This window comes from Anticarsia gemmatalis, chromosome 22 (assembly GCF_050436995.1).
Source record: "Anticarsia gemmatalis isolate Benzon Research Colony breed Stoneville strain chromosome 22, ilAntGemm2 primary, whole genome shotgun sequence".
NCBI classification, from domain to species: domain Eukaryota; kingdom Metazoa; phylum Arthropoda; class Insecta; order Lepidoptera; family Erebidae; genus Anticarsia; species Anticarsia gemmatalis.
The window spans coordinates 9,301,123-9,321,593 of record NC_134766.1 but is presented as its reverse complement, the minus strand read 5'-3'; the positions used below and the strand labels follow the sequence as shown (position 1 = coordinate 9,321,593).

The window sequence follows — 20,471 nt, the reverse complement described above, 5'->3', positions numbered from 1 at the left end:
TTATCTCATGTTAAAAATATTGCTGTGCAATCGTTATTATCGAACATGTCTTTCGAGTCGCTTGAATAAAAAAATTGATAAATGTATTGCTAATATGGTAATACATGCATTTACATACTAACACGCAGCACCCACATTCATAAATAAAATTGGTTATCAAGCACTTAACTAACTAATAAATTGTAACTTTTGCTTAACCTGTACTCTCGGAAGGAACTGATTCCCAACATACAGTTCACGCTAGTTAGGGAATCAGGGATCATATAATTATTGTAAATACTTTTTTGTTCAATTTAATGTGGCCGTGACCGATTTTGCTATTTCTGAACTTGTATCGGTGTAATTTATCGTGTGATGTAAAAATTAACAGTCGTTTATATTTATTAATCTATCGTATGAGTCGTCTTTAACCCGTAAAAGTATCTTCCGATCGTTTAATATTTAAATGATCGTTCCCGTGCATCGAATTATCCGTTTCTAAGTAAAATTTCAATCGGTCGGTTGAAAGGTCAGGTAATAGAATCGGATCGACGGTTCGGTCGAATTTTTGTTTGAGTTTTCGCTATCGATCGCCAATTTCGAGTATCCAAGATGACGTCGTTTGTCACGTTACAGGGAGAGGGAACGCGAACGGGAACAACGAGAAAAAGAACAGCGAGAAAGAGAGAGAGAAAGAGAGCGAGCGCGCGAGCGAGAGAAGGAGCGCGCTCGCGAGGAGCAGCAGCGCGCGCTGGCGGCGGGCGGCGGCGGAGTGGGCGGCGGCGTGCTGCACCCGCACGCGCACCTGCTGGCGCCGCCCGTGTACGCGCTGCCGCGGCCGCTGCTGCCGCCGCCGCTGCTGTACCGCCCCTACCGGCCCTACGCCGCGCCCGCGCCCGCGCACGCGCCCGCGCCGCCGCCCTCCTCCACGCCGCAGCCGCTGCCGCTCGCCTTCGACGCGCCGCGCGCCTCCCGCCCCGCGCCCACCCCGCCGCCGCCCGAGCCCGCCGCGCCGCCCGCGCCGCAGCCCGCGCCGCGCACGCCCACGCCGGCGGCGCCGGAGCCCGCGCCGGCCGACGACGCGGCCGAGGAGCCCCCCGCGCCGCCCGCGCCCGCGCCCGCCGCGCCGCCAGGTGACGCCGCGGCCGTGTGACGCGCCGCGCCCCCGCGCCCCGCGCCCGCCCCCCACGTCCCAGACATCGCGCGCAGAAACTGCGCCCCGCGCCTGACCGCGCCCGAGGCCCGGTAGCGCCGAGCGCCGCGAGTCCCCGCTCGCTCCCGACCTCGACGGCCGATACGCTCCGTTACGGTGGCCGGTATAGATACGATATTCATTCGTAAAATTGCATTACGACGTTTTCGGAAATCATTCCATGAAACTTTTACTATAAAAATCATTTTACCGTTGTGCGCGATATCTTGGACGTAGAGGGCGGCTCGGGTCGAGCGTTCGCTACACCCTCCGCGTATAACCACAGTATAAACACATACACACACTATAAAACGACACAACGAAAGGAACCCGAAGTTATTTGATATTTTACATTTAAGTTAAAAGTGACAGTCGGTGCAAACTACACTCACTGAACTCTTTTGATATTAGAATCTACGTCATTCACCGAATAACTTGGTATTAAGTTTCCGTCCGTTTGAGACTTAAAACCTTCAGGTTACTTGAAACGTACTGCAACTTGACATTGCTGTGATAGTTGAACAAAATTGTAATGATTTCACAATACTACATACTTGAAACAAAAAAATAAATAGACATACATTTACATTAGTCAGACTAAACTAATCAGTGTAAGAGCAAGAAAAGTACAGCACACACTAAAGAAAAAATAAAAATAAAAAAGAAGATTATTTATTGTCACTTTTACCTTGGTAACAAAAAATATCAATAAACTTTAGGTTTTATATGAAAATGTAATCAATTTTCAGTTAAACTTTCATGCAACAATTGTACAATGTGATGTTTTAAACAAAAATAATTATTTTGACGTTTAAATAAAAATAATACTGAAGATTGACCATGAACAAAAACACTTATTACACGAGTTTTATTATTATAAAAACAAAATAAAACAAATCCGCTTTTTTCCTATATAAATCAGTAAAAAAAAGTTTGACATTAGTAAAGATATTACTAAATAAAATAATTACAATATTAAAACTCGTGTAGTTATTTCAACACACTTTTCACAATAATATTATATTTGTTCTATGTACTACTCGGGCCATTACAAACATGCGAACTACGTCATAATGAAAAAAATTATAGGAATGTGACAATGTGTAGTGAGCGAGAGACTCCGATAAAATGACGTAATTCGCACGTTTTCAATGAGCCGAGTATAAGTATATAGACCGAACACAATGTCATATATAAGACGGTAGACCTTTCGACTGAAATTGTTATATTTGTAATATAAAAATAAAGTAAATGTTACACTTTATGTACAATTACCATTTGGGAATAAGTGAAAACTTAATTCATTGATTGAATTATTATTAACGATAGTCGTACGCACTTTTATCGATAAAGATAGATTTAAAACATCGGTAGTTAAACGTATGTAGGAAAATTAGTACTATTTTGATTTGTGTCGATTTTTTGTGCCTGATTAGATTGTCTGTGATTGGCTAACCGAGTATCAAGGAGTATCATGTTGAAATATCTTATGAGATAAAAAATGTATGTGTAATTAAAACTAGGATGAAAGTACCTAATATGTTGTGATGATTTTGTAAGTCTCGCTTTTATTGGCCGATTGTGCAACGAAATTGTGCATCCATTAGTGTTGTACATAGTCTGTAGTTATCGATAAAAGTGTGTACAGTGTATAATGCTGTCTCTTTCTGTTCCCCGTGTGTGCGAGTGAGAGGTGACAGTGTGAACTGCCTAGTTCCTACGTTTAGTTTGTGGCCTGCGTGTCGACATACTGTATCAGTAACTTATATGTAACTTGTCTACACATTAACTGTTTAGTCTTTAAGATAAATACCTTTGTTTTCAATCACATGATGTATGAAATGTGGTTTTGTTACTCTAAATTGCTAACGAATCACTGTTGTCTAATTAACCGGCTTAATTTTAAAGATAATTTAGTATTAGGCAAGCTACATATATGTGAATGTTATTAATAATAAAGTCCACTAGTCGGCACTATGTCGACACGTCGGTCGCATCACTACGGTGCACATGTACGCTTACTAAGGACGACACTAAGATATACACCAATTTGTAATTATATACCGCCACAGAACAAACACATTTGACTATGTAACTGCCCGGCGCAGTACAACTAGATAGGAGTGCGGCTATTTAAAAATTATATATATAATTTTAGATGTATAAATGTATCGATCGATAAAAGCACGAATTATATACGTAGGCGCGTCGACCGCCGCTGCGACTGTCCACAGCGATGACATAAAACGCGTACTTATCGACACTTCGTGTGGACAGTCGCCGCGGCGCCGCTCGACAAATAATTTAATTTGTAATATCGCTCGCACGGGGTCATATTAAACTAGCTTCCTTGGACAAGTTCGCTTGTTGTGATAACTGTGACGTCACGTCCGGTATCCGCACGTTGACCCCGCGCGACCGACGACTGCCGTGTTACAAAAAAACGAACTAAAAAAACACGAAATTTGATAACAAAACAACCTCTTTATACGTTAACTTAGATAGTTATTATTAATTTTAGCTTTTAATAGGTGTTCAATATTTTACAATCTATAATTTGTTTGTCATTCACGTGCAGCATTTAGGCGGGCGACATGTTGTCGTATTCCAAGTGTCAGTGTCCGACTATGTCATGTAAATATTATATTTAATAGTTAGATATGATATGGACAATACCTAACAAGTGAAAAAAATATGGTTTTATTGAAAAATACATTCAATGAAATTAATGTGCATGCTAGTTGGTTAGCGGCGACGCGACTGTCGCCGTATTGTCGCGGAGTCGCTGGCCACGTAGTTACTTTTATTTTTGTTTATCACCCCTCCCACTCCCAAGCTTGCAGATAGTATGTAGTTAGTTTTGTGCTGCTTTGAAATGATTGCAGCGTACAAACGCACTTTGATCGTTTCTACAATATGTGACGACAGATTTAACCTGCAAATATACTACAATGTTCTTCTGACTGCCCTTTTGACAACAGGCGTGATATTATATTAATTATGCATATATTAGGTTCCTTGGTTGTGTTGTGGTGCTGTTTATATTACGATAATACGTTGGTTCTGAGATCCTGGTTTCGATACCGGTTCAATGCGGGGTTTTTCGGAATATACTGCGGTCTCGGGTTAGAGTATCCCAGATGGAGTCAAATAATATTTTATTCCGAGATTTACTGTAACATTTTTAAATATGTGTTACTTGTACATTAAAATGACTGCCTCCGTGGCGCAGTGGTTTAGGTCTTCACGCCGCTACTATTGCGTCGAGAGGTCGTGGGTTCGATTCCCACACGGAGCAATTATTTGAGTAATCGATAAATAATTGTTTCGGGTCTGGTTGTACTTTGTATCCGTTGCTTGTATGTTTGTAAAAGTCCCCACGACACGAGCAATTTTTAGCGCGGGAGTTGCTTTTTATAAAAAAGAACGAAAAGGAAAATGTCCATGCCTCATAGCACGTGTTGGAGGTTCTTGTGTTTAGTTGGAGGCTATGAGAGTGATGGCATAGAGAACCAACTTATGGACAGTTGGCTAGTTTCAACGTAACTGACCAGACCCGTATAACTGTTGCAAGTATTTATATCACCCACACAAAAAAATATCAATATTTCAACAAAAAAAATATATAGGTACATATTGATTTAGGATTTTTTTCACTTACACAAGGCCTTACTTATATACGTGTTATTCGATGGCAGGATGTAGAGGCATAAACTGCGAGGTTAGAGATGAAAATTTTAAAAAAGTACGATGTGATATCCCTTCTGTTTACACCAATTTAGAGTCCGCTACCGTTACGCTAAAGATTTCTAAACGATACGAACAAGGTTCGCGACTGGCGAAGACATAATAAATTATTCATATTCTAGAAAGTGAGACCTATGCAACTGACTGCGGTCTGTTCGATATAGCTACTTTATGTGAATTATCATGATCTAGATAAATTGTGTAAGGGTGCAAGGATCTACTAAGTTGTACCTGATAACAGCCACACGATTGCGTCGGGAGGTCGAGGGTTCGATTCCCACACGGAACGATTATTATTTGTGCGATCAAATGCAACAAATAATATAATTGTTTCGGGACTGGTTGTGCCTTGTGTCCGTTGTGTGTATGTTTGTAAAAGTCCCCGCGACACAAGAGCAATTCTTAGTTCAGCGGGAGTTGTCTTTAAATAAAAAATGGCTACTCTTGGACCCGTTGTCCTCCCTATTATGATTGTTCGCTCAACTGAAGTATGCGACCAAATCAGCGTCGCAGAAAGAACAGACTTAGCAGCAGATCCTTTTTTTGGGTCTGCCAGTAATTTTGACGAGCAGTACGAATCACACAAATATTTAATATGTATAGAGCATAGGTACCAAACTACCTAAAATAAATGTCTTTCACATAGGTATTGAATTAGCAAAATCGTATCCACTACGTTTATGAATTCTGTGGTCCCTGTGATCCACGTTAAGGTTTGCAACGTTAAAAACAAGGTCTCGGGATCGATTCACGAGACATGCAGAACTTTTGAATAAGTTTTATAACGTCTTACGAACGAACTTAGGCTTTTTGGCAAATTGTAATTTTCCATCAATAGACTGTTGCAGTCATCTTGCAGTATTGTTTTACCTTAATTACCTAGGTTTCTATATAAATTATTAAATTCAACCAAACATTATTTTAAAAAATTGTTAAATTTTAATGCAGTTGCTAGGATATCTCTAAAAAACATGAAATCTCTAGACAAAGTGTAACCAAATTTGAGGTTCCTTATTGCAATTTCTTTATATGTTTTCTGTTATATGACTGGCTGTTGAACATTTTTATACACAAAGGTCAACGCCCAAGTTTAAATGGATAAGCTAAAAACTTTAAACAACTATGGTAGACTATTTTCATCTGCGCAGAAAGCTACAAAAATCTATGGTTTACAATCTGACAAGAACAACATCAACAAAACTAAACTCTGATATAAATTCTCAACAAAAAGCTACATTTGATGGCGCGTCCGGTGCCAGACCTACCAGAAATACGGGACTTGAGGAAAATATCTAAAAAAGAAGAAGTAATCAAAAGCGATAGTAAATCTATATTTGATATAACAGAACATTTTACTAGTAATACTAGTAAGAACTTTTTACTGGGAACATTTTCTGGATGGATGACTGGCATCTCCGTGATCAGAATTGGCCGGATTGCCGCATTTGGTTTGGGGGGTAGTGTGATAATTTTACATTTGTCGAGTGAACTTGGGTATATAAGTGTGAACTGGGAGCGCGTGAGAGAGTCCGCGGGGCAGAGCCAGGCCTGGCTGGACACTATCATCAGGTTTTTAAAGAAAAACAGCTGCTTTTCCATCGGCTTCCTCGGCGGATTCTTCTTCGGTGTCGGATCAACGTGATGTGAAAGTTTGTTATTTAATATAGAGTTACATTACTTTATGTGTTTGTGAATACTACGCTCCCTGCCGACAAAATCTTATACAAATATAATAACTTACTTTTATAGTTCAGTAGGCTCTAGTCTTCTACGAATGAGGATCAAGGTTCGAATCCTGAGCAAAGTGTATTTATTTACACTGGTTGAAACGAATAGTCGCTAGTAAGGAATTACGATGAATATTCAACTCATCAAACTAACTGAGTAATTGCAACTAAATAAAAATATAGAAAAAGGTAAATTTAGGAAGATTTGTTGTATTTTATTGCTCTTGGGTTCGATTCCCTGGTCTATTAATTGCTGAATATAATCTACAATTTCAACTATTCAATAAAATAGGTACAAAAGATATAATTTACAATTCAAAATTGTTTACTAAATTAGTTAGATAAGACAAAGAATGATTGTAAAAGGAAGGACATTGTCAAGTAGAAAATACACACTTTTACTGATTACGATATCCCGGGTTCGAATCTCGGGTCGGGCAGAATGAATATTTGTTCAGTCCAACATAGACAAACTAATAAGTTATTTATGAAATCTAAGTTGAGGCGAATTATGTCGCAATTTGATATTATCTTTCGAAAGGATATTAACCGATTCGTTGCGGATGGCACGACAGGCGTGCCATTCAATTCTTTTATATATGGCGTATGACACGAGAGGCGTGTCTTTTTTAAATATCATATAACTCGCTCAAATTGAGTCATCAACTTCTATGGCGGTTGGCCCGACAGGCGTGTCACGAAATATTTGTTTGCCGCCACAGCTAGAAGTTTACGAAAACGCAAGTCGCAACGAATCGGTTAATACAAGATGCCAGTTCTATTGAACCTAGACAACTGCGTACAAGTGTGTGCACAATACACAAGTACAGTCTATGTTCCTTCACTCTCATAGCCCGATGGGACGCAACATTTTTACTTCGGCAACCACCGTCCGGCGACATGACAGACATCGTATTACGTCGGGAAAAAGTCTTTTCGCAATATAGTATGTATGAACTTGTAATAAAATCTCTTTGGCTTCTAGAATCACAAATGAGTACACGGTTCATTAGGTTTCTTTCAGTGAGCTCGTGAGTTACCCAAATATCGAGCTTTTTTGTGAAAAGAGAGAGAGAGATTTAGAGAAAAGATTTTATAAGAAGTTCATACATACTATAATGCGCAAAGATCTTTTCCCCAACTTAATATTTACGTGCTCTCTGATACCTAAAGGTGTACGACCCTACTTCTGTTTTCAAGATAATTACAATAAATTATACTAAGACATATGATAGCCGAGTGGAATACAGTTGGTACGCAAGTAATCGCAGGTTTGAACCCGAGGCAACACACCAATGACTTTTCGAGGTTATGTGTACACACAGTAAAACCATGAGTATTACGTATATATCTCAGTTGACAACTAGTATAAGTCAAATAGATGATCACTATTGAGTACATTGCTGCTTTGACGCAATGTGTTATCTACTATAATTGAGGGGAGAAAGCAATGTACAGCACAGTGGCTTAAAAATAGTTCTCCACTACATACATAAAAGCCTCCAGACCCGAAAATTCTTTGCGGCTCACATAAATATTTGTTTCTCCTGGGTATAGAACCTGCGACCTCCCGAGCTATTAGCTTGAAGGATACAAAAGACAGATCAACTAGTTCGTACTACCTAACTACACTACATATTTTATTAGGTACGAGTTTCAGCGGCAAACGAGTACTATTGGTTAGTATCAAACACGTAGAGGTTTGTTTTGTTTGACGTATAGCTAGTGGTCAACCTAGAGTCAAAGTTGTTCAAGGCGCCCGAAGGCCTTTGACATGGCTTAACAACTGTTATCTTAGTAGACACCAACCAGTACCGACTTTTTACGTGCCCTCCGAAGCACGAAGACGCCCAGCTCAAATACCACTATGCGGTCACCCATCTATAGAATGACCGCGCCAACGGTTGCTTAACCCACAGATCGTTTATATTGTAAGAGTTCGGAAGCGCTTGTTAAAAGATAATGAGCTGATATATTTGAGCAGTGATAGCCGATTGGTTTAAGTTGCGTCTCCCACGCTAGTGCTCACGGGTTCGTACCCGAGGCAACACACCATATATTAATATCACTTGTCCCAACGATGAAGGAAAACATCGTGATGCAACCTTGCGCGCCTGAGAGTTCTTTAGAACAGTTCTTTAAGATATGCAAATTCTCCAACCCGCAATTGGCCAGCGTGGTGGACTCAAGGCCTAACCCCTCTCTCATTACAGGAGGAAACCCTTGCCCAGCTGTGGGAAATTAGTGGGTTAAATTTATTTTTTCATCGAAAATAACTGTCAACTGCGTATCTCGCTTATGATACCAGGTGGTGCTGGCAGAAACGTTCTTATCTAGGTTTGTAATGTTAGTCTCATGCAAAATTAAATGAATTATACCAGCCACGTTACCAAACTCTAGGCTACTATTGAGAATTTGAAAAAACGAATAGCGCTTGTGATCAGTTTACACTCTCAGACCACAGAACAAATTAACATAATGTACATCCTACTAATATTATAAATGCGAAAGTTTCTAAGAATGTACGTATGGATGTTTGTTACTCTTTCACGCAAATACTACTTAACCGATTACGATGAAATTTGGTATAGCTGAAGACCCAAACACATAGGCTACTTTTCGTCCCGGAGTTTCCGAGGGATCAGGATTTACACGGGAAGAGTTTCCACGCGGACGAAGTCGCGGGTGGCTTCTAGTACATAATATCACGCCTACTTTATCCGAAGATGCAGACAGAGGTGCATGAAATACACAAATCTTTCGCCATTAACGATGTTAGCCCCACGTTATAGAAGGATTAACTTAATCTAACAAGCAGGTCAAATAAACACATACCCTCTTATTCATAAACAGACTATAAACCTATTTTAGTTAAAATGCTACTATAATATGTTTTCTCTTTTTCATTTCGCTAAGGAGTGAAAGAAACAAAGCAATTTATAAGCCTTTCATAACTTAATATATTTTTATGAATATGACAGACAATGTTTAACTTTTGAACGTAGGTAAGGTTTCACAGCTTATGTAACAATAATTATTATAGTATCAACCACATTGTTAATCTTTTGACGATTGAAAAGTGTGGCCGTAAGTTTCTTGCTAGCTCTTCTCATAAGGATCTACCCCCTTTCCGAGCTAGTGGTAGATTCAGTAATTGTAACGACTATCATAAGTGTCAATATTTGACCTAAATTAATAAATGATTTGATTATGATTTTAATATGTATAAATGTAAGATAGCCAATCTGCTAGATAAATTGACAACAACTAAAAAAAACTACTGTAAAAATTCCTTCTGATAAGTTATCTGTTATATACAGAAATGGTGAAACCTCACCTTATATAAATAACACGTATCATAAGAAACAGATAAACAAAGAAGTAATTATTAACACAATAGGTTACAAAGGCACATACACAAACAAAATACACTATAGTTCTTCGGGCCGATCGTCACAATTCGGTTTAAACAGGCGCGGTGATGTCAAGCGGCATTGCCCGAACTCATTTACGCATATTCGGGGTTGCCGATCAACTAGGCTGATTAATGCCGAACCAAATATATATGTGTGTAGCACGTCTTAAATCAAGAACAGCCGTATTCGCTGCGATTTTTTTGCGTATATTTCGCGTGAACGTTCTGTCCATAAGGAGGGTGAGCTACGTAGAATTTTCTTTTTTTTTAAGTCATCTGCAATAAGAATTGCTCTTGTGTCACGGGGACTTTTACAAACATACAAACAACGGACACAAAGTACTACCAGGCCCGAAACAATTATTTGTGGGTCGCACAAATAATTGGACGGTGTGGGAATCGAACCCACGATCTGCCGATGCAATGGTAGCGGTGTGGCGACATTAACCACTGCGCCACGGAGGTAGTCGTCGTTTGAACTAGCGCGAAGTATGTGGACGTGATTAATGGACACTAATATATTTATGAATAAGAGATTCATAAAAAAAATGAAGTTCTGAAAGGCTTATAAAGAGTTTTGTTTCTTTCACTCCTTAGCGAAATGAGAAAGAGAAAACATATTACAGTAGTTGTTTAACTAAAACAGGTTTATAGTGTGTTTATGAATAAGAGGGTTAGTATTTCGGTAGCGCGTGAACGAATTTGCGGCGTATTCGGCCCTTTTGATCACGGTCTTAGATGTCTGTAGTTGTCGCTCTGAACAGTCGTCGCCACAATCCTGGACGCTATTTACACAGGTTTTTGAGGTACATTTAGCGGTAGTTTATCTATTCAATAGTGACAAAACTCATCTAAAATAACGCTATTGAATAGATAAACTATCGCTAAATGTACTCAGAAACCGGGGGTTAGTGACTTGACTGATAAATTTTGCTTAATGTAGATACAACGCTTAAATCCTTCAGCCATATACCATCCTTTTTCTTTTTTTATTTAGAATATTTATTGTAATGTATTTTACAATATAACTCGTCTAAATACTGCACATTAAGTCTAAGTAATAGTTTAGATTATGCTTCACAGCGGTCGATTAATTTTAAATCAATCAATGAATTAAGGAATTCTTTATGTTACTTTGAAACTTTATCAGTGATTACAGTGTTTTATATGAAAAATAAATCTGTAATGCAATTTTAACATATTATTTTTATGTTCACAGTGCTGTCTATGAAGCCGATCTCCCCGATCGCACCCTTGGAGCTCGAGAGACCATTACCCCCTGAACCTATCCCTCCCAAACCACCAGAAATAGAGCCACACATTTTTGAAAAACCAGCTTTTCTTCCTACAAAGCCCATTCCACATTCACCAAAGATTTCACCATCGTCTATTCCGAACCCGAACCCAAGCGTAACGACTACTAAACATATAGAACCTGGCTATCCTAACTATGGCAGTTACCTGTACTCAATACCAGGGTTTTCAGCATTCCAGCCGGTCAATCACTCCGGGATGGCGGGTTACCATCCCGGCCTCCTCCCACCGACCCAACCTCTCCAGCCTGATACAGTGGCTCCAGATTTTCCTTTCCAACATCCCAGTCTTTTACACTCGTCAAAAGATCCGATTCTGGACGAGAGTAGTATGGAGAGTGACGCGCTACACGTGGTGGAGGAATCTGAACCTCCGACTGACTTCGAGGACCACTTCACTCCGGAGATAATATCGACGGTATCCAGTGTGTCTACGCCGGAGGTGAGCAAGGCTCAACCCACCGAGTCCAAGATGAGCATCACATCGCTGGCGCAGGGCTCGGGAGCCACAGTCACCATCCCCTCGATACCTCCCAGCAAAGAAATCAAAAAGAAACCTGAACGGTTTAGTTTAAAAACCAGTATACCTATAAGCAAAATAGATATGAAGTGTGTAAGCACTCCGCCAGATTCGCTATTTCAAAATTCTTTAACGAAGAAACCGTTCAACCCTGTCTTCACCAAAGATCCCCCGCGAGTAGAGATTCAAAGTAATATCGTTATTAAGTCAGCGACAAAAGAGACGGAAATCAAAGATACAGTCAAACCTGTGATTCCAGTCACAAGTAGTATAAACACGTTAATAAACAACACCGATGCGTTAAAAAAGACAGATAATAAGTTTCGAATACCTGACCCACCAAAGTCTGATCCACCGGCCGAGACCAAGACCACCCCAGCTCTAACTAAACCTTTGTTCAACCCCATGAACATTGAAACAAACAAAGTCAAAGTAAATAAACCTCCAGAAAGAGAAACGTTCACGAACGACGCAAAGAACCAAATATTGTTTATTCAGAACAAGAATAACAATAATCAAAATCCAAAAATGTTGCTAACGATACAACAACAAAATCCGCAAGTATTGTTACAGAGAACGAATTTTGAGTCAAAAAACTCGCAAGCTCCTTCACGACTGTTAAACCAAAGTAAGAAGTGCAAAGATGACGTAGTTAACGAAGGCACTTCGTCAAAAGTAGTCGCACTAAAGAGGTTACATCAAGAGAATTGTGACGAAAATGACTTTGAGAATTTGATCACTGAGAATCAGATCTATGGTAACAAGATAGTCGTGAAGGAGAAGTCGCAGGGAACGCAGCAGGAGCAAGACTTAAAAAATAAGAAAACGGTGACGGAAAAACTCACCACAACCGAACCGAAAAGTGTCGTTTTACAGCCAAATTTTTTATATTTAAGCAATGTACAGTTTCCGGCCAACATGATGATTGTGAAAAATAACTCTAAGGTAACGCAAACACCAGACAATAACAAAGCAAAACTGACGACGAACGAAAACAAAATTGTGAATGAAGTAAACGTTGTAACATCTACAGCTGAGGTTAATGTTAACATCAACAACAAAGCTGTTAAATCAGCACCCGTCACAGTTGTTAACAAAGAAATACAAATACTAAAGACGACTAACAATGTGATACAACCTCTACAGAGCAAAGCTAAAGTCGATATAGTGATACCCAAACCTGATTCCGGGTTAAGCATGCCTGAAATTGTGATAAGCCGGTCTGATCCTGTGCTAAGCATGCCTGAGATTGTAATAAGCAAATCTGATCCTGTATTAAACATGCCTGAAATTGTAATAAGCAAGTCTGATCCCGTATTGAGCATGCCTGAAATTGTAATAAGTAGGTCTGATCCTGTGTTAAGTATGCCTGAGATAGTGATAAATAAGCCTGATGCCGTGATAAGCATCCCTGAAATTGTGATGAGCAAGCCTGACATCGTAATGTCAAAACCGGAGATGATATTTACGAAACCGGAGATCGTGTTTTCAAAACCGGAAATCGTAATGACAAGACAGGAAATGGTATTTACAAAACCAGAGATCATTATCAAAAAACCGGAAGTGATCATAAACACACCTGAAAATATTGTTATAACTCAGCCTGAGATCGAAATAAGAAACCCTGTGATACAATCAGAACGTGGACAAGTCATTGTGAACCAAGTTCCACAATTTCTCTATCAAGTGCCACTATCAACCATCGTAGAAGCTGAAAAGATTACCGTGCCTAAAGTAGTCAATATAGAACCAGAAAAAATCGCACAAACTATCCCTCCAAAAATAGTTGCTCCAAAAAAAGAGACTCCAAAGAAAGAAACTCCTAAACCGGTGAAAACGAATGATAAAATTGTGATAGCCTGCCCTAAAGATTCGAAACTGCAGCCACAAATAGTTATAACTAGTCTTCGACATAATAAACCCGCAGCAATTACTAAACCGGAAGAGATGAGTTCTTTAGATATTTATGAGAAACGGAAACGATTGAGACGCCTGAAATATCTGTCGAACCGCGATCATCATCCATTAAAAGAGGCGAAACAAGACGCCCGGCAACAAGCGAGTAGCGCGCCAGTGAAGAAAGTTGATAAAAATGATCCTAGTAGTAATATCATAACTCCTGAACAAATTAAAAGTGAAATATACAAAGAAATGGCCATCGCTAAAGGAAAAGTAGATGAAGAGAGCAGCGAGAGTGATTCTGATGATTCAGAAGCTGAATTGAAACAATATAAAGCTATCATCAAAGAGTATGGACGTACTAAAGGCTCTAGAAAGAAAAAAAGTAGAAAGAGGAAAGCTGAATTTCTTGCTAATTTCAATTTGGCCTCACAGGAAGCTTTTAAAGGTAGGTATACAACATAAGAAATTTTAAAAAAATATTTACTCGTATTTAAAAATGTATTGAAATGAGTCAGATAAACGTGACTCATGTTTTATTTACAGTTTCTTTAGTGTAGCAATTGACGACGAAATTTTGTAATAAAAAAATAGTATACATACGCAACTTCACATCTCATTTCAGAAAAAGACCTGGATCTTCAGGACAGGATGCTGAAGCACGACCGAGTACGTCGAGCATACGCGGCTGTTGGTCGACTAGATGTGCTGCTCAACGGTCAAGAGAAGGCACCCTCGCCAGCTCCGGAGCCTCTACGAGCAAAGATCAGTATCTTCGCTGAAGAAAACTGCGAAACAATACGAAAGAAGTCCAAGTTCCTATCAGTGTTCAAGTTGACGCAAGTCACGCAGAAGTACAAAGAAAGTAAGTTAGAACAATTGCACCCTCGACTCGGAGGATGATGGTCATACTTGGTTCGCGTTAGTCTACTAGAAATCTTTCTAAAAAAAACGTCAGTTCAAAATGCTTTATAATCGGATAGTTTAATAATGAGTTAACTGTTTCAAGAATTTATAAACTGTACCCCAAGGACAATGGCCCTACAGTTTTTTCAATTTATCAATTATACAGCTAATTAGAGAGTCATGGTGTTTTCTTCATTTCAGGTTACGAGTACGCTTGGGATACAATCTTGAAAGAACGACAAAGACGCGACAGTAACACCGACGAGAACGCGACCGTTACCTGGCCCTCGTTCTACCTGCACACGCGCGGACAACTGCAACTAATGACTGAAATAAAACAATCCGTCAACGAAAACAATAATTTGATCAAAAAAATGCTCGACCGAGAAGAACAACCCGGTGAAAGTATCAGTGTGCTAGCAGAAAAGAATTTCTCTGAACTCAATCGTCTTTCCAAAATGGCTGACCGTAGCCTCAAACTCGTGAGCGGACAAAACACAAGGAAAAGAGACTTAAATCCCGGTTTCGACAGCGAAAACATCCAAACAGTTCAAGTTGAACAACCTTTTTATGATTATCCTAAGTTAAATATACCGGATATATCCAACATTATTTCGTTGAAGTCGCCGCAGGAGTGTGAGAGGGGTGTGACGACACAGGCGACATCCATGGACGAGCCTCAGAGCTGCGCCGCGGGGGTGCAGGAGACTGTTGTCGAAGCACCCCCGATGCCGGACAAGAGCGAAGACGCGTGGTGTCAGGTCAATGAACCGTTCTGGCCTGGCGTGGACCTCCTCATAAAGAGCTACAAGGACTACGACATAGGTATATTTCTGTTTATAGTTCTATTCTAGCTCTTCTCATAAGGCCTTACCCCCTTTCCAAGCTAATGGTAGATTCAGTAATTGTAACGTTGACCTATAGGAATAAATGATTTGATTTTGACGGACGCTGATGCGGAGATATTTTATGATGCCTTATTTTAATTATATTTAAATATATTCATTATGTAAGTAGTTATGTAATAAATGTTAATAAAAAAAAAATTATATGACGGTAGACGCAAAAGAAAAAAAATACCATAAGTACTCACTTGTATTCATGTTACGGTAACTAAAAATAGTAACATGCTCTTTATAATCGGAGAGTTGTCCAGGCACAAATACATCAGCATAGGATCTCGTGGGTTTAATCATTCATCACCCCACACTTGACGGCATGATATCTGTAATACATTATAGCTCATTATTATGTAAAACGAGATTGGAAAAATTGATCTAAATGTTCACGCGCGATAGCCTGACCAACAAATATAAGGATTCATTTAACATATGGGACAATATAGGTATTTCATCATGATTATTGTCTTACCTTAATACCTCGGCAAATATATCATATTCTAGTGGGCATTGCCTCACCATTAGCGGCCACAGATTTAGTAGGGGTCATGGCGGTCAAGTGCAAGCACGAAACACAATGTTCACACATTTCAATTACATTTGAACATTATTAGATCACTCCACAGTAAAGTTTAAAAGAAAATTAACTATCTAGACCGAGGAAAGAGTTTAGGCACTGATCTTACTTTTAAAAATATTTTTTCAACGATCCAACTCGACTAGTTCATGTCCCGCCAAAAACCAATGTGTCAAAAAACTGTCATCCTGATCCACACCAAAAACAAAATGGCGCCTTGACCCCGGTCGAGGCACATGCTCTACTCTCGTCTGCTTCAGTTGGCCCGACTTGGCCCTTATATAATTTACAATATTTACAAATCATATAATAATTTGTTTCACCAAATTAAATCATATTAATATGAAATGCCTCTGTGGCGCGGTCGGTAGTATATGCGACTGCCGTGCGAGAGGTCTCGGGTTCGAATCCTGGGTCGAGCCAAAAAGTATTTTCTGAGATTTTCTGTTAAGAATTTCTTAGAGATTGCTCGGAGTTAGGACGTTGAGGTCGATGACCTCCATGCCTCGGAGAGCACGTAAAGCCGTCGGACCTGCGCCACACTGGTCGTGTCGGTTATCCGTCCCACCAAACTATGAGAGTGATGGAATAGAGAGTGTACCTGTGTATTGTGCACACACTTGGACACTATAAACAAAGTCCTGCACAAATGGCCAGTTTCAATGAAACTGACCGCCGCCGCCGTAGCCGTATATCGGCTAGGAGGACATTATTATTATTAATATGAATTTTAGACCTTATTAGAATTTTAACAAATAAGATTGTGACATTCAGATTTATTGAAGATTATCTCGTATTTTTTTAATTCCAGGTCGTCGGCGGGAGATAGCGGACTTGCATCGTCGCAACACGTCGCTGCGTGTAGAGGGCGCGCACATCACACGATCAGCGTCGCGAGACTCGGACCGTGCTCTGGCGCTGCTTGCCGAACGACAGAACCTTGCCGTAGAAGAGAGCAATCTGCGTCTATCACTCGTCAAACTCAGAGCGGCCATAGATGAAGTCAAAAACTTTACTGGAGAACACGATTTTTGCTAACTTAATATTGTTTGCAATAAAAAATGTAACATTGAATTCAACAAGTAACATAAAAGTAACAATTAACGGATTATTTACGAAATTATTTTTTTATCATTAATGTTTAGTTCTCCTACAGCGCCATAGTTCGAGTTTTGTTTGCAAATTTTCTTAGGTTGCAATTGAAGAAAAATATTAATTTAGTGATATGATCGCCATCCAGTTTCTATAAACGAATGCACAACACGTAACTGCTCGGAACCGTATAGTGATTATTTGTTAAAATTGCATTTATGTAATCTTCACGAACGAAGCTGTCACGAATTGGGCGAGGGGATAAAGACAGTCATGTATTCATTTATAAATCCTTTTTGTCAGAAATCATTATATTTTTAAGGGGACACAATACATTATAAAGGTTTTTTCTTAGGTAAACTACAGAACACATCGTTTTATAAATTGATTGTTAAGCAGTTTTTTGTACGCAGTAATATTAATTCACTTGTTTGATTTGAAAAAAACTATTGAACACAATCATATTACTAAATCGATTCAAAATCGATGCAATAATTTTTTTTTTATTTTGTGCAAAGACTAGGATAAAAACAACATTGCCATTTGTAAAAATAATATAAAAATACAAAATAGCCAGCTTAAAAAAAGAAAAACCACTGATTATAGGAAGGTAGAATATTTTAGGCTTTTTTATTATAATGGTATACAGGGGCAAAAGCACTTGTTTGTATTGTAAATAACATTAATAGTATTAGATAATAGATAATGTTGCAAAAACGCATTGATAGCGGTTTCAAGAACAATAGGAACGATCTTTTGTGTATTCATCTTTTCGGCGCTATTTTAGACATAGGTATTCACTGGGTAATTTATTTCTTACAACATTCGCATTATTTACTATTATTAAAAATAGGCTATGTGGGTAACCTTGCCAAATCGTGTCCTCATCTTGATTTACTTTCGACACTCGAATACGATTTCAATTGTGACGTAATCGAGTTTATTTCAAAATTTAGCTTTGCAATCCCAAAATAGCGAGTGATCAGAGGCTGATTTGATATAAAATAATCTGGATGAAACGATTTTTGTAGTATCAAATTAGTTATACGTTACTCTGGGATAACTTACATGTGCCATGAATCGAATTTGGGTGCCGGGAGTGAGCCGATCAGGCGTTTTGATTTGTAATAAGAATACAATAACGATATAAATATGGACTTACTGAACAATAGTTTGTATGTACTTAATTTATGTTAAAATTGAACAGATGCTTTGCATAGATCGTTTCTAATCGTATTTAACCAAGTCAAACCTTATAGGTCTAACCATAAGGAAAAAAAATTGTACCAAAAATTAAAATAGTTATTTTGTAAGTTTTTGTCAATTTAAACGATAAAATACTTATTTATCTAGTCAGCTAATTAACGAACTTAATGATAATGGTTTAGAATGTAAAAATAGTTCGTAGGGGTAGGTCGATTCACAAATGGGCACGTATGTAAGTTTTAATTTTATTTTTTAACACACATTATAATATCATGGATGGTATTTAAACTTCTTATTGAGTTTAAACATTTTGTTTGCCTATTGTTATTTATGTCAAGTCTAATATCCAACTATAAATCATTGATTGATGATTCTTTATGTTTAACTTAAGTTCAACTTAATGCGTAGTCCAAAGTGTAATTTAAAATTATTTTTATCTTCAAACTGGCTTTAAGCCGATAAATTGTTACTGCAGATTCGCGGAAAACTGTAGATCAGATGTAATATGTGCTACTAATATTGATAATAACGTTTTAATAAGTTTTACCCATTTTTAAGCTATTTTTCGGTATACATTAATTTAATCATGTACTTTGAAAACAGCGACATCTTCCGGTGTGTTTAGTCAAATTGTAGCACCTGAATCGCGGTATTGCATGTTACATGACGAGAATGCCGGGTTTTAATACGTGAAATACTGTAGGTAGCATCGACTAAGAAATTTACATTTATAATTTATATGAGAGCAATTATAGCCGAGTGGTATAGGTTGATCATATAATTAATGCAGAACTTGGGTAATACTTATTAAAATGGAAGCTACAATTTTCTGCCTTGCAGACAGCGAGTGAGCGATTACGCGTAAGACTGAATTTAAAAGGTACGAATTCAGCTGTTTTGAAAATTGTAGCCGTGTCTTTTAAGAAAGAAAGAATAATTGATTTTCTTCTTACTTTAACACTTCAGTTCGGCTTGCATTCGAGTGCCTGTTATTTTATTTGTAATTATTGTAAAATAAATTTTACAGTGCAATAAATGTTTTAGATATAAAAATGTAAAGTAATAAAATGAAAACTTAATGACTGACTGACTTTTTATTTAAATTAATAGATTATCACTACAGCTTAATTAACACAAGTGAGTATCGTAACCCCATCTAGCGACAGATTTATAAATATCGTTGCACCCACGACACGCGGCACTACCTACGGCTATTGCGACGAGGTGACCACATTAACCACTGCGCCAAACGAATAGTTTGAACGTTATGCGTATGAATTGTATGTGAGCACTTAGAGTCGAATTTTATGTTTCAAACTTGCTCTACAAATTCGCCTAACCGTCCAAAACCTTTAGAATAATAAGTAATTTCTGTTTGCCACTGCATCAAATATAATTATATAAGACAAAATTGTTCACTCTCTGGCGTGTAGGTATATCAACTACAAATTGTATGAACTGACATTGATTGACTTATTTCAGACCTCACAGCCTGCTCTAATAGGTTCTTATTCTCTGCTGCTCGTGTATGTGTGGTTGAGAATTACACTAATTTAGTAATTTCTCTATTACATATTTACAAACAAAAAGTCTTTGTTATTTTACCTATATGAAGTGTATTAAGATGCCAATTGTGCATAGTTATTAAGCATGCAGACCTCTCCTGTACCTAACTAATAGTGCACTTAAGAAAAAAGTACATGAGTACCTTACTTGCTTTTATTTATAATATGTTAAGAGAAACGAAAAAAATGTTGCAGGTCCAACAAAAGCGCGTTAAATCTTAATATTGTAAATAAAATTCTAAATGCTTTGTTATTGAAACTGATTATTGCCTCACTAACAATTTTATGGCTTGAGCATTCTTTTGGTTTTGAAGAGAACAAAAATTACAATTCGATTTTCATTCGTATTGAGTACTATTAAATTGATTTATTGAATCGAGAGCGCATCCCTACCGGCTAAGCACAGCCGCACAGTTGACATTGACACTTCAGTT

The 20,471-nt window shown here is 38.4% G+C and overlaps 2 protein-coding genes across 2 annotated transcripts in view; both read left to right on the top strand.

Moving 5' to 3' along the window:
• Positions 1-1,132, top strand: part of px (MAP7 domain-containg protein plexus) — a 182,321-nt gene extending 181,189 nt beyond the window's left edge. Inside the window, exon 24 of the mRNA XM_076129511.1 lies at positions 616-1,132. Coding sequence (XP_075985626.1) covers positions 616-1,132 — 517 coding nt within the window. The remainder of the gene's footprint in view (positions 1-615) is intronic.
• LOC142982910 (uncharacterized) lies at positions 1,060-19,555 on the top strand. The gene is made up of 5 exons (XM_076129637.1): positions 1,060-1,112; positions 11,280-14,240; positions 14,418-14,657; positions 14,900-15,523; positions 16,986-19,555. Exons 2-5 carry the CDS (start codon positions 11,288-11,290, stop codon positions 17,210-17,212), a joined length of 4,044 nt encoding a protein of 1,347 aa, XP_075985752.1. The 5' UTR covers positions 1,060-1,112; positions 11,280-11,287; the 3' UTR covers positions 17,213-19,555.
• The last annotated feature ends 916 nt before the right edge of the window (positions 19,556-20,471 follow it).

Coding starts and splice junctions, on each gene's coding strand:
- LOC142982910 (XM_076129637.1), top strand. CDS start 11,288: ATGAAGCCGATCTCCCCGATCGCACCCTTGGAGCTCGAGAGACCATTA. Junction 14,241..14,417: donor CTCACAGGAAGCTTTTAAAG/GTAGGTATACAA, acceptor ATCTCATTTCAG/AAAAAGACCTGGATCTTCAG. Junction 14,658..14,899: donor CACGCAGAAGTACAAAGAAA/GTAAGTTAGAAC, acceptor TCTTCATTTCAG/GTTACGAGTACGCTTGGGAT.